Source organism: Mauremys mutica, chromosome 4 (assembly GCF_020497125.1).
Source record: "Mauremys mutica isolate MM-2020 ecotype Southern chromosome 4, ASM2049712v1, whole genome shotgun sequence".
Taxonomy (NCBI): Eukaryota; Metazoa; Chordata; order Testudines; family Geoemydidae; genus Mauremys; species Mauremys mutica.
The window spans coordinates 75,794,967-75,820,645 of NC_059075.1; the positions used below are offsets into that span (position 1 = coordinate 75,794,967).

A 25,679-nucleotide genomic window follows, 5' to 3' on the forward strand; every position below is an offset into this window, starting at 1 on the left:
GGCTTTGGAGACCTTCTCGTAGGTCTTTGCATTCCGTTATTTGGAGCGCAGCTCCGAAAGCAGAGACTCCTCGCCCCTCACTCCGATCAGATCCAAGAGTTCCCGGTCAGTCTATGCTGGGTCCCTCTTTCTATTCAGAGATTACATGAACTCCTCTGCTGGAGAGCTCTGCATCGCTGCCGGTGCTGCTGAGCTCGCCCCGATGTCCAACCACGAAATGAGATTCTAACTGTCCAGACAGGAAAAGGAATTCAAATTTTCCCGGGACTTTTCCTGTGTGGCTGGTCAGAGCATCCGAGCTCGGACTGCTGTCCAGAGTATCAAAAGAGTGGTGCAGTGTGGGATAGCTCCCGGAGCTAGTAAGTTCGATTTGCATCCACACCTAGCCTAATTCGACATAGCCATGTCGAATTTAGCGCTACTCCCCTCGTCGGGGTGGAGTACCGAATTTGAACTAAAGAGCCCTCTAGGTCGAACTAAATGGCTTCCTGGTGTGGACGGGTGCACGGTTATTTCGAATTAACGCTGCTAAATTCGAATTAAAGTCCTAGTGTAGACCAGGCCTAAGAGTCTACAAATAGCCTGTAACAATAGCTCCACATATGAACTTTCTCTATTCATCCCAATGCCTGTTAAGTCATCATCATGCTTCAAAGTAAAGTGTCACCATAGTTATTTTAGCTGATCAAAGCGTACAAGAATCATATTACAAAGATCTGCACAATCTGATCCAAGCCTCATTGGCATTTGAAGTGCCCTGAGTATGGTCTATAGTTAGAGGCTAGGAATATTCCACTACTTCCCCTTCCATCCCCATTTAATCTCGCGGATGTTGTAAATATGACCAAAAAATTGTGCCTACCTACCTAGTAAGAATTGTCTGGTGTTAGTGACTTTTTCAAATACAGACCCACTTAAAAATGTAAAATTTTGCATATATAAATTTGCATATATTCACATAGGTGGCTTAGGGAAATACTTTAGCTCTTTTGCAAGTAGTTTTTTCAGGAAGATTACAGCTTCCAGCTCATCACCATTTGGTGGATTGTGATGGACAATGTTACAAATTTACCTCTTCCCCCCCCAACATAATTTTAACTGCCCCTCTAAGGTGTTTTTAGCTATCACATTGCTGCTTCCAGATAGCTTCTTCATGCTAATTAATGTCTATTTTTAGTTTGATTACGTCTGAAAGGGCACATCACATCATATGCCCTTTAATTATTCCTCCTTACCTCTTGTACTATTGTCTGCTTGGTAGACTGTATAAAACCGTATGTGCATTCAAAACCAGAATTCTAAAAATTATTATTTTCATTAAAATGGACACCATCAACTTGAAAAAAAATCCTCTGTCTGAAAATTTGGTACCTACCAGTGTTATAATTAACACCTATGATTAATAAAAGATGGTGTTCAGTATACCTGGTGTATTTGATTTTGAGTCAATTTCTGAATCTCTGTGAAAAATCAGTTAGCAAGGAGAACCCTACCTGAAAAGGTCTTTAGAAACAAAGGAGAAGGTATTTATATTTTAAGGAATTGTTTAAGCAGTATACTCTTTTTTTCCTAATTACAAAAACAAACAAAACTAGTCCAGGGGGTACCTCAACTCATCTAGATATTTGCCTAGTTTTACAACAGGCTTCATGAAAAGCACTAGCAAAGTCAGTACAAACTAAAATGTCATGCAATGACTTGTTTTATACTGCTCTATATACTATCCACTGAATTGTAAGTACAATATTTATATTCCAATTGATTTATTTAACAATTATATGGTAAAAATAAGTAAGCAAGCAAGTAGTTTTTAAGTGAGGTGAAACTTATGGTATGCAATACAAATCAGATTCCTGAAAGAGGTACAGTAGTCCAGAAAGGTTGAAAGCCACATCAAGTTAAAAAAGTTAATCAATTTCATGAGATTCAAGTTGAAAGTGTCCTTTTAAAAAAACAAACAAAAACTTACACCATGTTTGGAAAGGTTTATTTTATTTTTTGAAGCTATTCAACAAACATTTGCTAAGCCCCATACCATACTGTATCAGAAACTAGGTGGTGTGGCTATTAAACTAAAAAAAATGCACCTTTGGAACATCTTAATTGCTAGGGTACCCTCAAAGATATAGTAGCTATTTTTCCTGTAAGTTTCAATATAGAAACCATTTTTTCAGAGCTAGAATTTAACAGCAATGCTTTGTTAGTCTTTTATAACTAGCACTACATAACAATTGTGCAAGGCCAGCAAATAGAAAGCATCATTTTAATTTGGATATTTTTGTTGAAGTGCACAGCACATTAAGTGAAAATGGACAATAGTGTAGCTATATATTTATGCTTTTATACAAGCCAACTCAATGCAAAGTGATTTACACCTTAGTTATTTACCACTTGCTGTTTGTTTACAAATAATGCTTTTCCTAGGCCTCAGTGACCTTCACATCTACAATGACAGAACCAGAAAGGGAAGAAAGGAAAGTTTCCCATGCAGCCATTGAAGGGTCCAGGCACCCCAAAACACTCATCTACCCAACTTTAACATCAAACCAATCAGCAGAAGATAAGTGCAGGATCTGCCCAGCTTCTCTCTTTGCTCCCTAACAAGATTGGCTTCAACTACTCCAGCACGTTCTGTGGCAGCAGGTTGGGCGGAACCAATAAGATGATTAGTGGATGTGCTGATACATTCACCAGCTACCAAAACAGCCTGGCCCATACCAGGGCTATCATGATGTGATCTGCATCCTTCCTCTGCTTCCTCAAAGCCCTGAGTATCATAGGCATGAGCAGAAAGGCATACAGTAATTTTGGAGTCCACGGGATGAGGAAGCACCTGTCAGAGTGGGCTCATGCCCCTCCGTAGCAAAATGTTAAACATGTGTTGTGACACGTTGCAAATAGGCCTAACTTTTGGAAACCCCCACCCACGAAAGATGTTGTGGAGGACTTGAGTCTTTGAGGAACTATTCATGGTTTTCAGAAAAATCTCTGCTGAGTTGGTTTGCCAGGATGTTCCATGGACCAGGTAGGTGGAGAGAAATTTGGGTAACGCGATAACGGATTCTGAAATCACAAAGATGTCTGGCTTCTTGACAGAGTGAAGAGGATCTTGACTTCCCCTGTCTATTGACATAGAGCATTGCTGTGGTGTTATCTGACAGCACTTGAACGGTTAAGCTCTGAAGAGACAGGAAAGCCTTGATGCTAGTCATATAACCTGAGCTCTACAAGGTTTATAAATAGGATGGCCTCCTGAGGAGACCATATCCCTTGAATTTTCAGCTGGTCAAGAGGAGGATGGAGAAGTGCGAGTGGAGGCTTTTGTCACTAAAGACTTAAGCTAGAGGCATCGAAAAGGGAACTCGGCTGCACTCTTTAAATGGCTCTGCCCAGGAATTTAATGAGTATAGGGTTTCTTGAGGAATCATGACCAGCAAATCCATGCTGTGCCTGTCCGGTAGATATGCTGATTCAGGAAAGGCAGAAATAAAGATAAAGGTGGTAGAGTAGCATGGTATATTAATGATGAGGTAGACTGTAAAGAAATCAGAAGTCATGGAATGGATAAAACAGAGTCTGAGTCAAAATTACTTTGAGGAAGAAAGCTACCTGACACTTCCATGGGATAGTCCTTGAGGTCTGCTACAGACCCCCAGGCTCCAATTTGGATCTGGATAGAGAGTTGTGTGATTATGGGAGACTAGCTTCCCAGATATAGATTGAAGGACAAGTGCTACTAATAGTAGTAAGGTCCAGCTTTCCTAGATGTATTAGCTGACAGATTCCTTCAAACAGTTGCCGAACCTACAAGAGGTGATGGTATTTTAGATTTTGTATTGGTGAGTAGTGAGGACCTCACAGAAAAGCTTATGGTAGGGGACAACCTTCGTTCAAGTGAGCATGAACTAATTCAGTTTAAACTAAATGGAAGGATAAACAAAAATAAGTCTGTAACTAGGGTCCTTGATTTCAGAAGGGAAAACTTTAAAAAATAAAGGAATTAGTTAGGGAAGTGGACTGGACTGAAAAACTCAAGGATCTGAATGTGGAGGAGGCTTGAAATTGCTTTAAATCAAAGTTGTCAAAGTTATCTGAAGCCTGCATTCCAAGCAAGGGGAAAAATTTCTGTAGGGAAGGGTTGCAGACCAACCTAGTTGTGCAAGCATCTCAAAACAGGTTATTAAGAGAAAGCAGAAAGCCTACAAGGAATAGAAGATGGGAAGGATCAGCAAGGAAAGCTACCTCGTGGAGGTCAGAAAGTGTACAGAATAAGTGAAAACAGCCTTTCAAGGGTAGCAGTGGGGGCAAAAACCTAACTGGCTTCAAGATTGAACTTGATAACTTTATGGAGGGGATGGTACAATGAAACTGCCTATGATGGCATGTAGCTGATCCGTGAATGCTAATAGCAGATATCCCCAACAGCTGGTGATGGCACACTAAATAGGAAGGGCTCTGAGTTACTACAGAAAATTATTTCCCGGGTGTCTGGCTGTTGGGTCTTCCCAAAATGTTCAGGGTCTAACTGATTGCATTATTTGGGGTCGGGAAATAATTTTCCACCCCCAGGTCAGATTGGCAGAGACTCAGGGGGCTTTCACCTTCCTCTGCAGCATGGGGCCAGGTCACTATATTAAACTAATATAAATAGTGGATTCTCTGTCATTTGAAGTCTTTAAATCATGATTCGAGGATTTCAGTAACTCAGCCAGAGGTTATGGGTCTATTACAGAAGTAGGTGAGCAAGGTTCTGGGGTCTGCAAAGTACAGGAGGTCAGATTACATGATTATGATGGTCACTTTACTCCTGGGGGAATTCCACACCAAAAAAATAAAAATTCTGCGCACAATATTTTAAAATTCTGCTAATTTTGTCAAAACAACACTATATAATCACATCAGTTTCACTTATTTTGGTCATTTATTTCAAAATAACCGTCAGCAAGTGTGTCTGTAACAATACGGACACACACAAAAGTTTCCCCAGGAGTAGAGAGTTAAAGAAACCCCTATTACAACCAAGTTCTAATTTCTCTGTCCCCTTCCCCCTCTCCCACCGCGAGCCCAGCCAGGGGGCCAGACACCCACAACCCCTCCCCCTCAGGGCCCAGCCGCAGGGCCACCCAGGCCCAGATACCCAACCCCTTGAGCCCAGCCACAACTTCTCCCCCGCCCTGCACAACCCAGGGATCTAGAGGGAGAAACAGCCTGATGCTTCATCCCAGGCTTTCATGGAGTTTCCTGCACACCACCTCCTGCCTTCAGGGCATGTTGGGAACTGCAGCTGCCAGAAACCCTCTAGCTCACTCCTCTTCCCCCCGAAGCGGTAACTTCTTTGTGTGAGCTGGGCTCTGCTGGGTCCAGTGGCCCTTAGTGGCAGCTAGCAGCACTGTAGCCCATTTCTGTGGGGGAAAGGAAATTCTGCGCACACAATGTTAATTTCTGCAAACGTCTGCATTGCGCAGAATTCCCCCAGGTGCATCTCTTCTGGCCTTAAAGTCTATGAGTCTGATGATGATATTGCTCCTAGTGTTTCCATTTTGAGTATCTGTACCTTTATGAACCCGTTGAGGAGCCTTAGATCTAGAATGGGTTTCCACCCACTTTTCTTTTTTGGAACCAGGAAGTACCTGGAATAAAACCCCTTCTCTCTCTGTTGTACAGGGACTAGTTCTATAGCACCTAAGTTCAGGAGGGAATATCTTTCCTACTTTAGAAAGTGCTCATGAGAGGAGTCCCTGAAGAGGATGAGCAAGGGAGTGGGATGGAGGGAGGGAAGTGAAGTGGATGGAGTATCCTGCTGATATGATATCCAAAACCCATTTGTATATAATGATATGCTCCCAAGCTTGTTGGAAACGAGAAAGGAGGTCCCCAAAGCGAGGAATGCACATCAACAATTGCAGCTGTTAAGGAGAACCTCGACCACCCTATCAAAACACCAGTTTTGATGATGAGGGTTGCGAGGTCAATGCCTGTGTAGCAGGCAGTCTCTTTCTGGAACCTCTACCTCTTTCTTTGGGGTAAGAAGGTCTCTCAGAGTGAGAACTGAGCAGCATGAGATCTCTGAGCTGTCTGGGACTTACTGAATTTCCTTTTACGCACAGGTGTGTAAATTCCCAGAGAGCACAAAGTGGCAGTGGAATCTTTTAGCATATGCAGAGACTTATCTGTATTCTCTGCAAACAATTTTAAGCTGTTGAAGGAGGACTGTATTCTGGACCTCCCTGGGAAATCCGGGAGTTGAAGCCAAGAGACCCTTCTCATGACCACCAATGTAGAAATAGAGTGAGCAGCTGTGGCGCAGCATCCAGAGAGACCTGCAGAGATGTTCTGGCAAGGAGCTGACCCTCTGTAATTACTGCCTAGAATTGGTCCCTCTGCACTGGTGGTAGATGCTCAATAAATAAATTGAACTTTGAGTAGTTGGTGTGACAATATTTCACTATCAACAGTTGATAGTTGGCAATTCTAAACTGGAAAATCACAGAATAATATAATTTGTGACAAAACAAAAATCAAGACACTTCCGATTTTTATCGTGTGGCATTGATTTAGCATGACTTAGCCTTCCACATTCATTTACAGCCTCGACAACTAGGAAGTTGGGAGAAGGATGAGAAAAACTCTGAATCTTCAGATGGAACATAATATTTCTTAACAGCCCTTTTACAGGTTAACAGTATTTTTGTTTAAGAATGCCAGATTACTTTTGCAGAGCCTCATTAATAGGTAGTGCAATTTGAGCAAATAATGCTGTATGAAGAATATAAAGCCGTTTATGTTGTGACTTCTTAACCTACTCAAGTTGGGCCCAAGTGCTACAACAGTGGGAACCCAAGCTCTACAACTTAACAAGGTAACGAGTAACACTTTCTAAACATTTTCAGGAAGCAGTCACCTGGGTCAGTGTTGCAAGTACATGGGGTGACCACCTGATGCTTTGCAATGCAGTAGACTGACCTGAGCCAAAGCTGTAGTGGGTCTCAGATGAATTCTGGCAAGCAGCCACATATGTACATTCAGACACGTGACCTACCATCATAAGTCTGGTCAGTACTATCATTGTCAGGTTTGAAATCGCTGTGCTCTGTGACAGCCAGAGCATGAATAATCTGTCTTGGGGTACGTAAGCACTGGGTACGGTGGAATCTAGCCTAGCTCCTGACTAACATCTGAGATGGGGTGACAGAACTTCTCAGTTTACCAGGAGGCCCAGCCAGGCAAACAAAGAGAGGATACACTTAAGACCTATTAGAGTTCCTGGTGTGATTTGCCTCTGATTAACAAATCATTGAGATATGGGTAGATGTGAATCCCTTTCTTTTTTAGAAGCACTACCACTGTGTCTAGACATTTTATGAAGATTCAGTCCAATGAAGAGTCCAAAGGTGAGTAGTATGTACTGATAAGGGTTCAGCCCCACTGTGGATCTTAGGTACTTCCTGTGGGGCTGAGTGAACAGCGATGTGGTAGTACATATCCTATAAATCAAGAGCCACAAACCAGTCCTGGGCTTGGAGTGAAGTGACGGAGGCAAGCATTACTATCCCGAATCTGGGCAGGGATACAAATTTGTTCAGTTTCTTCTGGGTCTAGGATAGGATAACAACCTCCTTTTTACTTCAGCATAACGAAATAGCAGGAGTAAAAACCTCTTTCCCTGTACTCTTTTACAGCTTATACATGAAGTAACAAGGTCACTTCTGTTAGTAAAAGGGGCTCACAAGAAGGGACCCCAAAGAAGGATGGAGAACGGGGAAGGAGAGGGAGAAGGGAAGTGAACTGGATAGTGTAGTCGTGAGCAATGATGTCCAACACTCATTCGTCAGCTGTTATGTTCACCTAAGGCTAATGGAAAGGGGTGACAGTTTTCAAAGGTCAGCTTGGCAATGGTCTTCAGAGTCTCATCAAACCTGCTGGATGGATGGAGTAGGAAGATGATGAGCACCTCCACAACCCTCAAGGTCACTTGTCTGAGAACAAACTTGAGTTGACTGTGAGAAAAAACATGTCGTCTGTGCTGGCTGGTACCAGAAGAGATTGTAGTATGGTGCTGGGCTGAAAATGACCTGGGATCAGAGTGTCACCCTGGTATCTTTAGGCAATGTAATGCCTTTTCTATTCTTGAGCTAAATAGGTCCATACCCTCGAAGGACAAGTCCTCAGTTGTGGCTTCGACTTCCCTTGGTAAACCAGATAGCTGAAGCCAAAAGGCCCAGCACATTGTAACTGCAATGGCCATCGAGCAGAGTTAGGTACCATTTGGCCCTGTCTGATGGAATCCCTCAGCTCTTTCATGCAGTCCCACACAAGTCACAATCAGAAGAGGGTTACCCCCTCTCTCATATCGGAAAGTTCTATTTTGCAAATAAAGCCCACTAGTTCATGATGGAAAACTAAAAGCTGAGGAATAGGCCTTTCAGCTGACCAGGTCCAGCTTCTTGGGGTCCTTGTCTTTTGGAGTTTCTTTTATGGATCTGGTTTTCTTCTGGACAGTAGAGATAACAAATAACCCTGGTGTTGGATGGACAAAAGTGCTCAAAGCCCTTGAGTGGAAACTGGTATTATTTTTCCACTTACTTGGAGGTCAGCGGAAGTGAGGCCAAGGAATGCCAAAGAACTCGCTGGGTCCAGGATGCCCTGGGTATTGAGGATGTTGAATAGCTTGGGTGTGTCTTCTTGGATCACTGTCGTTTCAACATCTAGTGTCTCAGCTATCCCCGATACTAACTCTTAGAACACTGTGAAGTCATTGACGGCTGGAGTTGGGGCCACAGTGACTGCTTCATCTGGAGAGGAAAAGGGTACCTTCAGTAGGGAGGGGAGCTAGGGTGTCTCTCTCTCTACTTCTGCCACATCCTTGGGGGTTCCCCGCTGTTCTGGTGAGGGTCCCCTTCACAGCAATACCAGTGACAACTGAGCTCTCCTTTTCATCAAGATATGTGAAGTCATCCTGTTCAGGGATCTAAGCGAGGGCAGGCCCCAGCAGGGCCACTATGCCCAAGGTGGTGCATTATATTGGAATAGTCTGACCGCAAGGACCCACTAATTGTCAGTTCTACACTGGGACTTGGTGCCACGTGTCTTTCAAAGCAATGGTTCCCTGCATAAGTCAGAAAGAAGAATTAGATCTCTGAGAATGGTGGTGCTGATGGGGTGCAGTTCCAGCTCCGATGGTAGTGGGGCCAGGGCCAGGTCTGGAGCAATGCGGGTGGACTGTCAAGGGCATATCTCAAAATCAGGAAGGGTTCCAACCTCCAAGACTAGTACTGGCACAGATCTCTGCACCAGTATCTGTACTGGTGGACCTGTCTACCACAACCTCAATGTCACTACTACTGTCTTCGTGCTATCCTTGACGTTGAGAATTTTGAGGTCTTCTCTCTCAGTAGAATCCTCTGCATGGGATGGACACATTGCACAGTACACTCTTCATTTGTGCTTGTTGGAGAAGTGCCTTTCCACTCCAGAGGATGAAGCCAGTACCTCTGCTCCTTAGTCAGTGCTCAGGCCTTCAGTGCTGACAAGATTTGGCTAGTATCAGGGATGCTTACAATGGCACCAATGGGTTTGGCACCTTCATTGCTTTCTCTTCCTTACTGGAAATGGGGATGTGGTGATCAGTTGTTAGAGCACTTGCCAAACATCATCTCTTCACTTCCTGTACAGAGGATATCTGCACTCCTGGATCTGATGCTATGGTCATGGATTACTCCACGGTCTCGTTTGAATCTTGTGTTTTAGGATTTTCAGTTGTGGGATGAAAAGGAGCGGCAACAGCACACTTAGCTAGGATGTGTATTTCCATGGGACAGAACAGGCATCTGCTGGGTTCATCTATGATGGGTATTACTCCATTGCAGGAAGGACAGGGTTTAAACCCAATAAGTTTAGAATCTGCCATAGCTAGCAGCTGGTGTAAAAGCATCTTACCCCACTGTACAAGGGGTGTCTCCCCCTGTCTGCCCTAGATACTTTTTTTTGTGTGTGTGCGCGCGCGCGCGGAGGGACTGCCCAACAGGAATTTTACAAACAAATTAATAAAAAGGGAGAAATGAAGATGACAATTCTTTACTGGAGAAAGTTTTGGATATCAGAAGTGGATTAGATATAGTCCAGGTTCTGTCTCACTGACACAAGTGGTAAGAGGGAGGGTTGGTGCCACTCCACTCCATCCTTTATTTCCTCATATAAGGCAGCATAAGATGCATGTGTGGCCCCACTGGACACTGCTCTACTAAAGATTCTGAGCCCAAACACAAGAAGCACATGTGCATCTACAGTGACATGTATTCTAAGAGGAATCCTGGGTTCTATTCCACTTTCTGGAGCAGAGTGCGCAGTAACGGTTACTGATTTTTCTGTCCCATCTCCTAACACATCCCTTCTCTGGTCTGTCTGCTTCTTCCTTCTCCTCCATGATGCCTGGCCAACAATACAGGTAGCATTAAGAAAACTGGAAAGACAGTCTCCTTGATCTGGTGTCAGGAGCAACAGCAGCAGGAAGAGTCCTGCTCAGTCTCTGCAGTCCTGAGCTGGAACATGCTCAGTGCAAATGGAATGTTTGAGAAATTAGATGTCAACATCTAAAAAGCCTCTGCTGAACACATGCAGTTGGCAATTTTCAAAAAGACTTATAACTTAAAATTATATACAAATTTGGCTAACAGGGAAAGTAAAAGGCACCTATCTGGCTCCAAGTTAACTCCTTCCTAAATTTCAAGTATCTGCTGCAAAGCGTGGATGTAAGTGCTAGAGCTCCTCAACAAAACGTTTGCAGTAATTTAACATTTGCAAAACATTTCCCCCAACCTTATTTTCAGAAATGGCTGAATTTTTTTTGCTGAAACTTTCCAAAACAATTCAGCCCAAAGATGAGACCTGGCATGGAAAATTTCAGACTAAACAGTTAGTTTGGCCAAGTTATAAGCAACTGAAAACAGTCTTGTAATGGAAAGTGTTCTGCAATCTTAACTACAGCATCACCATCAGTTCCACTTATAATAATATTTAAAAAGTTATGTGACTACTTCTATCTGATGTAATTTCTTTGACATCAGCAGAGTTACACCACGGATGAATTTGTCCCACTATCACTAATCTTAATTCACATATTTCTTTATTTGAAAAACCAGAGGGAGGGAATGCAACTTGTGATTAGCGTAAGGAGATATGTTTAGGATTGTTTTGAGTTCCAGGAGAAAAAGCACAGTTTTGACGATCTCATTCTAGAATTAACCCCCAATTGCTCTTGGAAATGAGATAATGAGAACTGTACAAATTTGATCAGTTAGGAACGTCTCTTTTTAGCATATTCATGAAGTTTTTTAAGTGTTATGTAAAAGTGATGTAAGATTATTAAGAATGTAAAATTAAGGTTTATAGAATATTTTTAAACTATCCATTAATTATTATAAAATTGTCTTCATATGGAATTGGAGAGGCCAAAGGAGCTGTATTTTAGCTTTCATGTGTTAATTTTGAAATGTAAAAGAGTTTATCACATACTTATTTCACTGGCAACCTGTTCTAGTTTTTCTTGAGATCTGCTGATAAGAGCCACATTCATTCCATGCTTTGCTAGCTGAAAGAAACAAAAGAGATACAGAGCAGTTCAATCACAACTGTGCAATAGATCACTGGCCAGCATCACCCTTAAGAAAAGATGAAACTTGGGTCAAATACTACAAAATATATATTGACTGGTAACAGAGAAAGTCAGATATAGAAATTATGATTTAAAATAGCTAGAGATGAAGGAAAAATAAAACTGAGTACCAGAGTGAGTACATGGTACTTTACTACCCCACCACAAAGACACTTACAAAGGATCTTCAACAACTCTGCTCTGAAGTAGGTGAATATTTACATTTATAGATAGGGAAACTGAGGCAGGGGTTATGTAATTTTCCCAACTCCACACAGCAAGGTCGGTGGCAGAACTTGGGAATTAGAATTCAGGCTCTTAAACCCATGTTTAACTCAAACAGACTAAATTATTTCTTTATAGCGCAACAAAAACACAGTTTATAACAAAATTAACTGTTACCTAATCAGCTATATTAGATTCCTTTATTTGTTCTACTGCAGTCCAGATTCTCTGTCTAGCCCAAAAGCCAAGAAAGAGTGCATGTAACAGTATACAGGTATCTGATATTTGTACTCCATATTCTGCATTTGAGTCTAAAATACAAATGGAGGCATTTCAGGTAACACTGATCTCTGACAGAATTAGTGTGCATTTGCATGAGACAGGATGGCACTATACTATTTCACTTTCACTGAGTCCGGATAGAGTCCATAGCAGTTCTGATCATTCTAAAGGAATAAAAAGGCTTACCTGTTCTGCATAGGCTTTTCCAATTCCATCAGTAGCGCCTGTGACCACTATAAGACGGGAAAAGGGGGGGGGAAATAAATATTAGCTATCTTTACAGTAATAACTCATAACAAAGTGGTCATTAATAGGCTATTGAAGCACCCCTTTCGACTAAGAAGCTCACCAGGTTACATCTTCACATGGTACCGGGCTCCAGTTCTTCTTCATTATTAAAAAAGCTTTTAGAAAACCAACACTCCCTCTTCTAACTCCATAATTCATGTTTGGAGACCCAGATTGCCCTTTATGGCCTAAATGGGGACTTTCAACTCCCACTTTCAATTGTAAAAGTTAAGTTGTGAATATCAAACACCTCTCAATTTAGTTTTATTTAAAACAGTGAGATTAAAATGGCCAGAGGTCTGTACGGAACTGATGAAAGTACATCTAGACTCATGGTGGACAAGGCACAAGTCAGCACAAGGCCATTTTGAACTAATTTCCACTCACATATTCATTTCCTCTGTGATCCCATCCCCTCTCATTGCCCACACCCTAGCGTCCTGGAAGGGTAGATTTATCAGTGGAAAGTATGGTCAGACAAATTCTTATGAAATATTTTTCCCCCATAGAAAATTGGATTTTTGACTCTGAAAATTTGAGGTGTGTGTTTTCCTCAAAAGCTTTCTAGTTTTCAGCAATTGGAAAAAAATGTTTTTCATATTCTGAACATTTCAGCAAAAGCCAAAGTGTTCAAAAGAAAAAAGAATCCCATTTTCTGATCCCTCTAGTGGCAAGTCTGGCAAACGATGATTAGATCCTCTGTATTGGACCCTCATAAGTCTTTCTGGGACCCTCACCTGCTATAGGGCCATGAGGAACTAAATCTTGGTACATCATGGCCACTTTTGAGAGGGGATTCCAAAACTCCAGTCACACTGCTACCCACTGTTTTCTCAAAAAAAAAGCTAAAGAGCAGCTCCTCTATCCATTTTCACTACTTTGCCTACCACCTGTTAGCCCCTCCTCTATCCAGCTAAGTATGCACATTCAGCATCTTCTTCTTCCTCAACTCTTCCCTGCCAGCCAGCCCACTTAACTACACTTAGGCCTTGTCTACATTGCCACTTTACAGCACTGAAACCTTCTTGCTCATGGGTGCGAAAAAAACCACCCCTGAGCGATGCAAGTTTCAGTGCTGTAAAGTGGCAGTGTACACAGTGCACCACTGCTAGGAGCTGCGCTCCCAGCACTGGTAGCTACCACCCTCATGGGGGTAGGTTTTTTACAATGCTTGGAGAGCTCTCTCCCAGCACTGGTGCTGCGACTACACAGCCACGTTGTTAGTAAAGACGTACCCTTAAATATTTTTCTCACTTGTTCAGCTTCCACTCACCTGCCTTGCCTAATTTACCCCTGCAACCCATCTGGGATTTGGCTAGATGACAGATGTTGTTATCCTTAAATTCACATGAGCACTACAGGTTTCTTTGCGCTGTCACTGCTCATCCCTATCACTAGATGGGTCTCAGGTAACTGCTCCTATAAAGCTTACTGCATTAAACTGAATTGGGAGCCTTAACCCAATTTCCTATTCAACTTTCAGTTCAATTAAAATCTGCCCAAGCTGCCTCTCAGGTGTTGCAGAGTATCATGGCTGGGCAGCAATGATTTTCCTTTGAAGCAACATTAGGCAAAAGTGCTAGTAACATACTCAAATAGAAGACACCACGTCTCCTGAAGTTTCTTTCATGACCATTAATGCATAAGCAGCTGGGCTGCTCTTAGTGGGATTGAACTGGCAGCTGGTTTAAAGTGTCCTTTCCCCCCCGAGCAACAGGTTCACAGGAGCACAGTTTGCTTGCAACAAACCAAAAAACCAAAATAATGTGTTTTTCCAGATGCATTACAGTTCTGCAAAATGACCCTGTCCCCTAAGTTCAAGGGCTAAAGCAAGCTCTGATTGAAGTCTTACATTATGTATTATCATACAATTCATTACTGCTCCAACAAAATATGCTAAACAAGACAAAAAAAAAAAGAGAAAAACTGCATCAATACCATTCTCTCAAAAATGTGACCCTCTTCTGGACTAACCTGACTTGAAGAATGTTTGTGGGCCATTTTCGACATTATAAATTAGTGAAGTATTTGAAGGAAGCAGCCATTGCTTAATGGAAAACTGGCTCATTACATTTTCGCCTCCTATCCACAACTTCATGACTTGTCTCTTCTTCCTTAAAAAGTTTCACTCTGGACTAGCAAGCTCTTAACTTGAAATTCCTCCATAAAAACCATTATTGGTTTGTCTTTCAATGCTATCAGCGCCTTAACTGGGTTGCAACTGCAGACTGCATGCTCCTCAAGGCAAGGACTTAGTCTTCCCACATATTTTGCTAAGTATCCACAACACTTCATGAATAAAATGTTAGATTCAGTATAGTGCAAGGACACATGATACACACACAGTTCTTCACTTGTTCTTTAGTACCAAGGACATTTACATGCTTTTATTTGCCACGTTTGCTCCTATTGCTTATTAATCATAAAATAAGATTGTGTGTGACAGCAGCGACTTCCAACATAACAAACAGAAGATGTGGGACTTAAGGTGAGGCATACATAGCAAGAACAGTTTCCCCACTCCTTCAGGTCCTGCTTCACCAAGAACCTATGTCTGGCATGAACAGAAGCTAGATGCAGTGCCCTCCAGAATTCAAGTTTGATTGTTAAGTTGGCCCAGGGTTGAGAGTCACTAAAAAGAAAAGTGCTACAAAAATCACATCTTTCAAAAAGAATATGCTGGCTCCAGTGTTTCCAACCAGGGCTTGAGCCACGCCCTGTGTAAGGCCACATGTACTTAATGCACATTGTTATAGCTTCACTCCATCAATAAACCAAATTGCCCCCCAATCCCTCAGAGTTCTGCACCCCATTCCTCCCCAGGTAAAACTCAATTCTGACATCCCCACACTCCAGTTAATATATTCTGGGCTCCTCTCCCAAGCCCCCAAAGCTCCCCACTTTTTTTGGCAGCACGGTGGAACTACAGTTGCTGTGCCTTTCTGATTCCTCCTCTTGAGAGAAATGACATCTGAGCCATTCTTTTCCTGCTCCTCTCCAGTTCTTCATCTTCCCCTCCTATCCCCCTCAAAAAGAGCAAGCAGTTCAGGAGCAATGTTCTTTGAGCCACTCTGCTCCTTTGTTCCTCAACCCCCTGAAAGGAAGGAGACAGTGGCTCCAAGAACAACTCAGTCCACTCTCCCAGGCAAAATTTCTATTTACCCTCATTACGTGTATTTTGTTCCCAGACCTTCTCCCAAGCTCTTCTTGGGAACAAGGTCCCAAGCTCTACTCCAAAGTTGGAAGCACTACCATTAGTCTAGCCTCCATCTATTACCAGCAGGATGCAGAGTACTACTGGACCATTCTGATGGCAAAGGCATAGAGACTGAATTAGTGCAGAGACTGTGACCTGGTTCACACTGTGGAAGTAGAGAAAGAACTGACAGGGATTTGAAGGGGATTTCATATTCAAACAGTCCCCTTGTGTGAGCAAGAGTCAAGCTAGCTGCAACCCTAATAACGCGAGATTTGTCGAAGTGAGGATTGTGTGAGGCGAGTGGGAAAGAACTGTATGAGAAGTTGTTGTGACCTTGTGTTAGATAAGTATGGAATGTAGACTATAGTCTAAATTGTTGAGGAAAAAAAGATATCAGGAGGACATATGTATAAACAAAATGCAGCTGTCGCCCATTATTGTATATAACAAAAGGTATAAATGCTTGCTGTAATTGTTTACCTGGTGAGAGACCTGTTCTGCTCTCCCCCTCCACGCAGTTGCTAGAGATAATAAAGTATCTGACTTGCTGCACCCAACTTGAGAGTGAGAACTCTGTTTTTCTCCGACAACACTAATAGTTTTGCCAGCACAGCTATCTTGTTTGGGAATGGGGGGAAGTCACACTGATGCAGCTATACCACCATAAAAGGTTCTGTTGTTGATACAGCTTATTTTGTTGGAGGACCTAAGCTATACCAGTGAAGCTGCATCTCTACTAGGAGGGTTTGCTGGCATAGCTATATATAGAGTAGATATGTCTCAGAATAGAACAAGGTATTGCAAGTATGAAGTCAGGATTTGTCACACTTAAACTGCTACATTGGTACAGCTGCAGTGCTGCAGCTGTGGCACTGTAGTGCTTCAGTGTAGACACTATCTATACCAAGAGGAGGTAGGCAATCCACTTCCCTGAGAAGCAGTATATAGGTCAGGAAGAATTTTTCCTTCAATATAGCACTGTCTACCCCAGGAGTTAGCACGGCATAACTACGTTTCTCCGGGGGGAGGGGGGGAATTTTTCACACCCGAGAGATGTAGCTATGCCAGTGTAAGCTCCTGGCAGAGACCAGCCCAAAGCCTTGAGGAATGAGTGCTGTCATTTTCATTCCCACTCTTGAAAGACTATGGTCAAGTATACACTCAAAAGTTAAGGGCTAGTCTACACTGGCAACGCTAAAGCATTGCAGCAGCAGCACTTTAACGTGGCTTGTGTGGTCACAGCGCAGTGAGAGCTCTCCCAGCACTCTAAAAAAACCCACCTCAATGAGAGGTGTGGCTCCCAGCACTGGGGCACTGTTTACACTGGCATTTTACAGTACTAAAACTTGCTGCGCTCGGGGGGGGGTTTCACACACACACACACACACACACACACACACACGAGCAAGAAAGTTGCAGTGTTGTAAATTGCCCTGAGTCAACCAAGCCCTGACAAGCCCTGAATCAACCCAGCTATATCACTCGGGGATGTGAAAAATCCACACCCCTGCGCAACATAGTTAAGCTGAACAAACCCTCACTGTAGACAATGCTAGGTCGACAGAATTCTTCCATTGGAGGTGGATTAACTACGCTGTCATTGTGGAGCCTCAATTCTACAGCTGTGCTGCTGTAGTGTTTCAACTGTAAACAAGCCTATGAATTGCCATTGTGAATGACAATGGACAGTCACTGGTAAAGGAAAAGAGTGAGAATGACTAAGACTGGTGATTAGGGACTCACCTAGGTTGTGAGAGGCCAAATTCAAGTCCCTGATCCAAGGACTAATTATTTATAAATGTAGAACAACTACAATAGGAGAGAGAGACCTATACCAGAATACCCCCACAATCAAGTGGTTTGGGCACTCAACTGTTTAAATCCCTTTTCTCCATCAAGCGGGGAGGGGGGCGGGGGGGGGGAACGAATCTCCCAGTTCCACAAGTGAGTTTTCTAACCACTGGGCTCAATGTCATACGGGAGAAAGCCTCCTCCTCCTCAGCCTTTTTTGAGAGTCCAGTCCTCTTTTCACTCACTCACTCATGCCCGTCACCCCAATAGGGGTATGGGCCGCCAACCACAGATCTCCAGAGTCCTCTATCCTGGGCGCTTTTGTTAAAATGCATGAAATCAAAACATAAAATTTAGTCAGTTGTTTCAACCTGCCTGAAATGGTTTTCAACGTTTTGATTCACCAAAATTTTCCAAAAAAATGCCTGTTTTAGTTTGACCTGAAATAAAATGATGTTGGTTTTTTTTTGGAATTCCCAGCAAATGCAAAAATCCATTATTTGTCCAACTCTATTCCTTAGCAGTGTTGCTGGGGAACAATACATACAACATAGCCTTTTATTTAAGGCACTGCAAGTAATACAGAATTAAGTGATCATTCTAAGCAACAGCACCAGGAATATCATGTTGTAATATTCTAATGTTGTAATATTCCTGAAGTCCTGACTTATTTTTCCAAATTTCCCTGCATATCTGGGCATCTTTTAATTTTACTTAAAGATCATGATGTTCGTGTGCAGAGGTGTGAGCTTTTGCAGGATTTTCCCTGAGGGAGGATGTAGAGACTGTAAAAGGTAGTTCCACCTAGATGAAGTAGCACAATTTCTGTTACACACAGACTTAAATTAACCTGCCTGTGTTAATCACAAGTGACAGAGAGCCATGTTACACCACAAATACCCAGTAAAGGACTTAACTGCCCTTTAGAAGGTGGGAAGATATTTAACTATTACAATAGCTGGCCTTAAGTTATACTAGTCTGCAACAAGTGGAGAAAACAATTGATACACTAATTGGGCCTGCAGACAGCACTGGCCAGTCAACTGCACAATAGACAGGGCTGGTACCACTGCCTATTAAGGTTGCCTGACGCTGCCCTTTTTAAGAAGCAGTATCAAGCCTGGTCTACACTAGGCGTTTAAACTGGTTTTAGGAGCGTAAAACCGATTTAACGCCACACCCGTCCACACTAGGAGGCACCTTATATCGATTTTAATGGCTCTTTAAATCGGTTTCTGTACTCCTCCCTGACGAGAGGAGTAGCGCTAATATCGGGATTAACATATCGGAATAGGGTTAGTGTGGCCGCAAATCGACGGTATTGGCCTCCGGGCGGTATCCCACAGTGCACCACTGACCGCTCTGGACAGCATTCTGAACTCGGATGCACTGGCCAGGTAGACAGGAAAAGCCCCGCGAACTTTTGAAATTCATTTCCTGCTTCCCCAGCGTGGAGAGCTCATCAGCACAGGTGACCACGCACAGCTCATCTGCACAGGTAACAATGCAGTCTCCTGAGAATTGAAAAAGAGCCCCAGCATGGACTGCACGGGAGGTACTGGATCTGATCTCTATATGAGGATTCAGTGCTAACAGAACTGCGTTCCAAAAGACGAAATGAAAAAGTATTTGAAAGAATTTCTAAGGCTATGACGGATAAAGGCCACAGCAGGGACTCAGTGCAGTGCAGAGTGAAAGTTAAGGACCTCAGACAAGCCTACCAGAAAACCAAAGAAGCAAACGGAATGTCCGGGGCAGGTCGAAAAACATGCCGCTTCTATGCTGAGCTGCATGCAATTTTAGGGGGCTGCGCCACAAGTACCCCACCCCTGACCGTGGATTCCGAGGTGGGGGTTGTAATCTCTGCCATGTCTGAGGATTATGCAGACGGGGAAGATGAAGATGAAGAAGAGGACGACGACCTAGCAGAGAGCACACAGCACTCCGTGAGCCCCAGCAGCCAGGAGCTTTTTATCACCCTGACGGAATTACCCTCCTCCCAGCCCTCCCAAGCAACTATCCCAGACAATGACGCCATGGAAGGGACCTCTGGTGAGTGTACCTTTGCAAATAGCAAACATTTTTTTTTAAGCAAGCGTTTTTTAATGATTGATTTGCCCTGAGGACTTGGGATGCATTTGCAGACAGTATAGTTACTTAGAAAAGTTTGTTAACATGTCCGGGGATTGAGAGGAAATCCTCCAGGGACATCTCGATGAAGTGCTCCTGTAGGTACTCCAGAAGCTTTTGCAGAAGGTTTCTGGGCAAGGCAGCCTTGTTCCGCCCACCATGGAAGGACACTTTACCACGCCATGCATGTAGCAAGTAATCAGGTATCATTGCATGGCAAAGCATAGCAGCGTATGGTCCCGGTGATTGCTGGCATTCAAGAAGCATCCGTTCTTTATCTCGCTGTGTTATCCTCAAAGTGATATCGTTCAGGATAACCTGGTTAAAAATCAGGAATTTAAGTAAGAGGGATGGCCATTTTCCTACTGGGTTCGTGGACTGCAGCAGCTTAAAAAAAAATCCTTTCCTGCACGTAGCCAAGTGGAGGGAGGGGAGGAGTGAAATGCCGATGATTTTTTTGTGTTTGGTCAGCGGGGCTTCCCCAAGCTACCAGCCACGCAGTGGGGGTGGAGGGGTGGGAAGGGTGTTGATTAGCAGGGAGCTAGCGTGGTATTAGCCATGCGTTGGGGGGAGGGGTAAATCACTACAGACGCCGAAAGACAGTGGCTTACCATGGCCGCATGCAAGCTGAATTCTGATGCCCGGACCTGTGTCTGTGAGATCTGTAACTCCAGAGCTGCAGGCACTCAGTATTAAGATGAAAAATGCGACCTTGTAGGGAAATCACATGTGCTATGTAAGGTGAATAGTGCTGTTCACTGTGAAAGAGTATAACCATTGTTCTGTAAAATGTATCTTTTTAAATATTTCTCTCCCTCATGCAGCTGCAAATTTTTCAAGCGTCCCTCCTCCATCCCAAAGGCTAGCACAGATAAGGCGGAGGAAAAAGAAGACGCGAGATGAAATGTTCTCGGCTATTATGGAAGTTACACGCAATGAAAGAGCTCATCTGAATGAGTGGAAGGACATGGTATCAAATTACAGGAAAGATGCCAGTGAACGTGAGGACAGGAGGGACACCCGAGATGAGAGGTGGCGGCAGGAAGATCAGCGGTGGCGGGATGCAACTCTGGGGCTGCTGCGTGATCAAACTGACATGCTCCGGCGTCTGGTGGAGCTTCAGGAACGGCAGCAGGATCACAGAGTGCCGCTGCAGCCCCTGTATAACCACCCTCAACCCTCACCATGTTCCACATCCTCCTCACCCAGACGTGTAAGAACGCGTGGGGGGAGGCTCCGTGCACCCGCGCACTCCACCCCCATGGACAGCCCAACCAGAAGGCTGTCATTACTGTGAAATTTTTGTAATGGCCTTCTCCATCCCTCCTATCCTCCTCCCAAACCACACCCTTACGTCTCTCCCTCTTTTTATAATGAATTAATAAAGAATTCATGATTTTTAAACGAGAGTGACTTGATTTGCATAAGTAAGCTGTACTCGAAGGGGGAGGATGAGTTGCTAACAGGGAATGAGTCAATCAAGGGGGGGGTGAGTGTTCATCAACAAACACAGCAGTCACACTGTACCCTGGCCATTGATGAAGCTCGTTTTCAAAGCTTCTCTGATGCGCACTGCTTCCTGGTGTGCTCTTCTAATCTCCCTGGTGTCTGGCTGCGCGTAATCAGCGGCCAGGTGATTTGCCTCAGCCTCCCACCCCGCCATAAAGGTCTCCCCCTTACTCTCACAGAGATTGTGGAGAATACAGCAAGCAGCAATAACATAGGGGACATTGGTTTGGCTGAGGTCTGAGCGAGTCAGTAATGTGCGCCAGCGCGCCTTTAAACGGCCAAATGCACATTCCACCACCATTCTGCACTTGCTCAGCCTGTAATTGAACAGATCCTGACCACTGTCCAGGCTGCCTGTGTATGGCTTCATGAGCCATGGCATCAAGGGGTAGGCTGGGTCCCCCAGGATAACGACAGGCATTTCAACATCCCCAACTGTTATTTTCTGGTCTGGGAAGTAATTCCCTTGCTGCAGCCGTTTAAACAGAGTAGTGCTTCTGAATACGCGAGCGTCATGAACCCTCCCTGGCCATCCCACGTGGATGTTTGTGAAACGTCCCTTGTGATCCACCAGTGCTTGCAGCACCATTGAAAAGTACCCCTTCCGGTTTACGTACTGGGTGCCCTGGTGCTCCGGTGCCAAGATAGGGATATGGGTTCCATCTATCGCCCCCCCACAGTTAGGGAATCCCAGTGCAGCAAAGCCATCCACTATGGCCTGCACGTTTCCCAGAGTCACAACCTTTCGTAGCAGCAGCTTAGTGATTGCTTTGGCTACTTGCATCACAGCAGCCCCCACAGTAGATTTTCCAACTCCAAATTGATTCCCGACTGACCGGTAGCTGTCTGGCGTTGCAAGCTTCCACAGGGCTATCGCCACTCGCTTCTCTACTGTGAGGGCTGCTCTCATCTTGGTATTATGGCGTTTCAGGGCAGGGGCAAGCAAGTCACAAAGTTCCATGAAAGTGCCCTTACGCATGCGAAAGTTTCGCAGCCACTGGGAATCGTCCCACACCTGCAACACAATGTGGTCCCACCAGTCAGTGCTTGTTTCCCGGGCCCAAAATCAGCGTTCAATGGATAGAATCTGCCCCATTACCATCAGGATCTCCAAAGCGTAGGGGCCCGCGGTTTGAGAGAATTCTGTGTCTATGTCCTCATCACTGTCATCGCCGCGCTGCCGTATCCGCCTCCTCCTCGCCTCGGTTTGAAGGTCCTGGTTAAACATATACTGCACGAGAGTGCGCGAGGTGTTTAAAACATCCACGATTGCGGTATTGAGCTGAGCAGGGTCCATGCTTGCTGTGCTATGGCGTCTGCACAGTTAACCGTTTCGCACCTTTTTTGCTTGGTGGTCTGCTGCTTTCAGGGAGGGAGGGGTGAGGCTGTACCCAGAACCACCCGCGACAATGATTTTTGCCCCATCAGGCACTGGGATCTCAACCCGGAAATTCCAAGGGGCGGGGGAGGCTGCGGGAACTATGGGATAGCTACGGGATAGCTACCCACAGTGCAACGCTCCAGAAATCGACGCTAGCCTCGGACCGTGGACGCACACCACCGATTTAATGTGTTTAGTGTGGCCGCGCACAATCGATTTTATACAATCTGTTTTGCTAAACCGGTTTATGTAAATTCGGAATAATCCCGTAGTGTAGACGTACCCTCAGTTGCTCATAATTTTGCCAAACTAAACATTTGGGCTGAAATTTCCCAAGCTGGGTGCCTGTCTCAAGTTGAATTTATTGAAGTTTCAGCCAAAACAGCGCAGTCATTTCTGAGAATGAGACTAGGAAAAAAATATGCTGTTCTACAATGTTAAAATTCTGGTGACTTTTTTGCTTATGCTTTGGGATCATGGATTTGAAATTTGTGAAAATCCATCCAAATTAAGCCAAGGTAAGCCTCTGAAAATTCACATATGCTCAGTAAAGACTTGAGTTTAGCAGCTAAAAATCTCTGCAGATTCAATCTTCATCCTTCAGTGTCTCACAGCTGGCCAGTCCGCACATGTACCATCTCCACAAAGTGACAGCAAGGTCTTGCTCAGGGCTGCTGTTACCAGCTGCTCTGGGCCAGGTACCAGAACTGAAAGCAGGAAGTCTGTCTTCTGTGCTCCCAGCGACTCTTCCAGTGGCAGATTAGCCACTGGGCCCCATTGGGCCCCAGCTTCCGCTCCTTGACCACCCCCCCATCCTATCCCTGGCAGGAGCGGTGGGATGGGCAAAGCACATGCATTGCCCCTCCCTGACCCCATCCCTGGCAGAAGCCGCAGGACTGGAAAACCCCTATAGCGCCCTGTCCCTGGTCTGCTGCAGAAGTGTGGGGGTGGTGAGGGACGCCTGAGCACCCAGATCCCCACTGCAGCCCCAGGACTGGAGGAACTCTCACTTTTCGCTGCTGCCCCAGGGCCATGGAGTGAGTACAGAGCTTCTCTGATCTTGGGGCCACGGGGATTTTGGGGGGGGGAGCAGAAAGGAGCAAATAGGTTGTGGGGAGGGTGGAATGGGAGTACCCTGGGTGGAACAGGAGCAGGGTCCCAGGGAAAGTCCCAGGGACTGCAGGCGGAAGGGATCTCTCCCCCTGCTCCCCTCCCCCCCATTTGCTCAGGCCCAGGGAAACCTTAATCCGCCTCTGGACCTTTCCCACTGGTGCCCAAGCAGTATGGAGGAGGACGCCACCTGACTCAAGCATAGAAGGGACAAGAGCTGGACTGGGAAGGGAGGGAAAGGATTAACCTGGGACAAAAAGCATGCTGAAACGAAAAGAGAAACTGTGACTGGGAATTATGAGGACTGGTTGGACAAGGGGACTGGACTGAGACACAGATGAGATGAGGTGGAGAGAGGAGGGGAACATTGAGATCAAACAAAGACGGGAGACCAAGGACCAGTGTGAGGGAAAAAAGAGTTAAGGGAAGGGAGATGGGTTTAGCGAACAGCCAGATACAGGGAGAACAGATTGGTTGAGCAAAGACACTGGGTGTGGGGAAGAAGACTTGGATAAGGAAGTGGGCAGGGGAGAGGGAGACTGGATAGGCAAGGAGAATGGGAGAGGGATGAGAAGCCTGAGGCGTGGACACTAGGACTGGCTATGCAAGGAGAAAAGACAGTTACCTGTTTCCATAGCTGGTGTTCTTTGAGATGTGTTTCTCATGTCCATTCCATGTTAGGTGTGTGCGCTTGCCACATGCACGGGTGCGGAAAGATTTTCCTTCAGTGATATCCATAGGGCACGCTCTGGAGTGGCACGCTCTGGAGTGGCGCGCATATGCCATGGCATAAGGAACGCCACTCCCCCCCCACCGCCACCCTCAGTTCCTTCTTGCCAGAACTCCGACAGTGGGGAAGGAGGGTGGGTCATGGAATGGACATGAGCAACACATCTCAAAGAACACAAATTACGGAAAAAGGTAACTCTTTTCTTCGAGTGCTTGCTGATGTCCATTCCATGTTAGGTGACTCCCGAGCAGTACCAACGGAGGCGGGTAGGAGTTCATGGACATGTAGCTTGTAACATAACTGTGCTGAACTCAGCGTCATCTCTGGTCTGCTCGGTGATGGCGTAGTGTGCCTTGAACATGAGAACTGAAGACCACGCTGCAGCTCTGCAAATGTCCTGGATGGGGACATGTGCTAGGAAGGCCTCTGCGGACACTTGCGCTCTTGTCAAGAGGACCTTCACCAGAGGTGGCAATTGGACTTGGGCCAACTCATAACAGGTCCGGATGCAGGAAGTAATCCAGAAGGAGATCCTCTGAGAGGACACCAGAAGGCCCTTCATCCTCTCTGCTGTTGCGATGAAGAGCTGCGTCGACCTGCAAAAGGGTTTGGTACACTCCAGGTAAAACGCCAAGGCACACCGGATGTCCAGTGTGTGTAACCGCCTCTCCTCATTGGTCTTGTGCAGCTTAGGACAGAAGATGTCCTGGTTGATACGGAAGGAAGACACTACAGTTGGCAGGAAGGCCGGATGAAGTCATAACTTTGTAGAAGACCGTATACAGCAGTTCCGAGATCAGGACTTTAATCTCTGACACTCATCTAACTGATGTCACTGCCACAAGGAAGGCAACTTTCGACAATAGGTAGGAAAGGGAACAAGAGCCCAAGGCTTCAAAAGACGAACCTGTGAGTCTAGAGAGAGCCAGATGAGGTCCCATTGTGGAACAGAATCCCTACGGGGAGGGAAGAGCCTTTTGAGGCCTTTCAGGAACCTGATGGACATCTCATGCGAGAACACCGATCAACCCTGGATCGGCAGATGAAAAGCCGAGATGGCAGCTAGATGAATCTTGATAGACGAGAGGGCCAGGCCCTGATTCTTCAGGAGAAGCAGGTATTCCAAGATTGACTGCAGAGAAGAGCGTGTCGGGGAGACACTAAGCAGACACCCAGTGGGAGAACCTTGTCGACTTCACCAGGTAAGTTGCTCTAGTGGAGGGTTTTCTACTTTCCAAAAGGATCTGCTGCACCTCTCTGAAGCAGACTTGCTCCTCCTGGTTCAACCATGCAGCATCCACGCCATGAGGTGGAGGCAAGCAAGGTTGGGGTGCAGGAGGCGACCGTGGTCTTGCGAGAGAAGGTCCAGGCAGTGGCCATGGGG

General features: G+C 45.1%; 1 protein-coding gene across 3 annotated transcripts in view; it reads right to left on the minus strand.

Annotated features, from left to right (window-relative positions):
• Positions 1-25,679, minus strand: part of HSD17B12 (hydroxysteroid 17-beta dehydrogenase 12) — a 201,288-nt gene that overhangs the window by 73,587 nt on the left and 102,022 nt on the right. For all 3 annotated transcript variants that reach the window (XM_045015386.1, XM_045015387.1, XM_045015385.1), the window contains exons 2-3: positions 12,344-12,390; positions 11,512-11,587 (exon numbers count right to left, since the gene is read on the minus strand). In XM_045015386.1, coding sequence (XP_044871321.1) covers positions 11,512-11,587; positions 12,344-12,390 — 123 coding nt within the window. The remainder of the gene's footprint in view (positions 1-11,511; positions 11,588-12,343; positions 12,391-25,679) is intronic.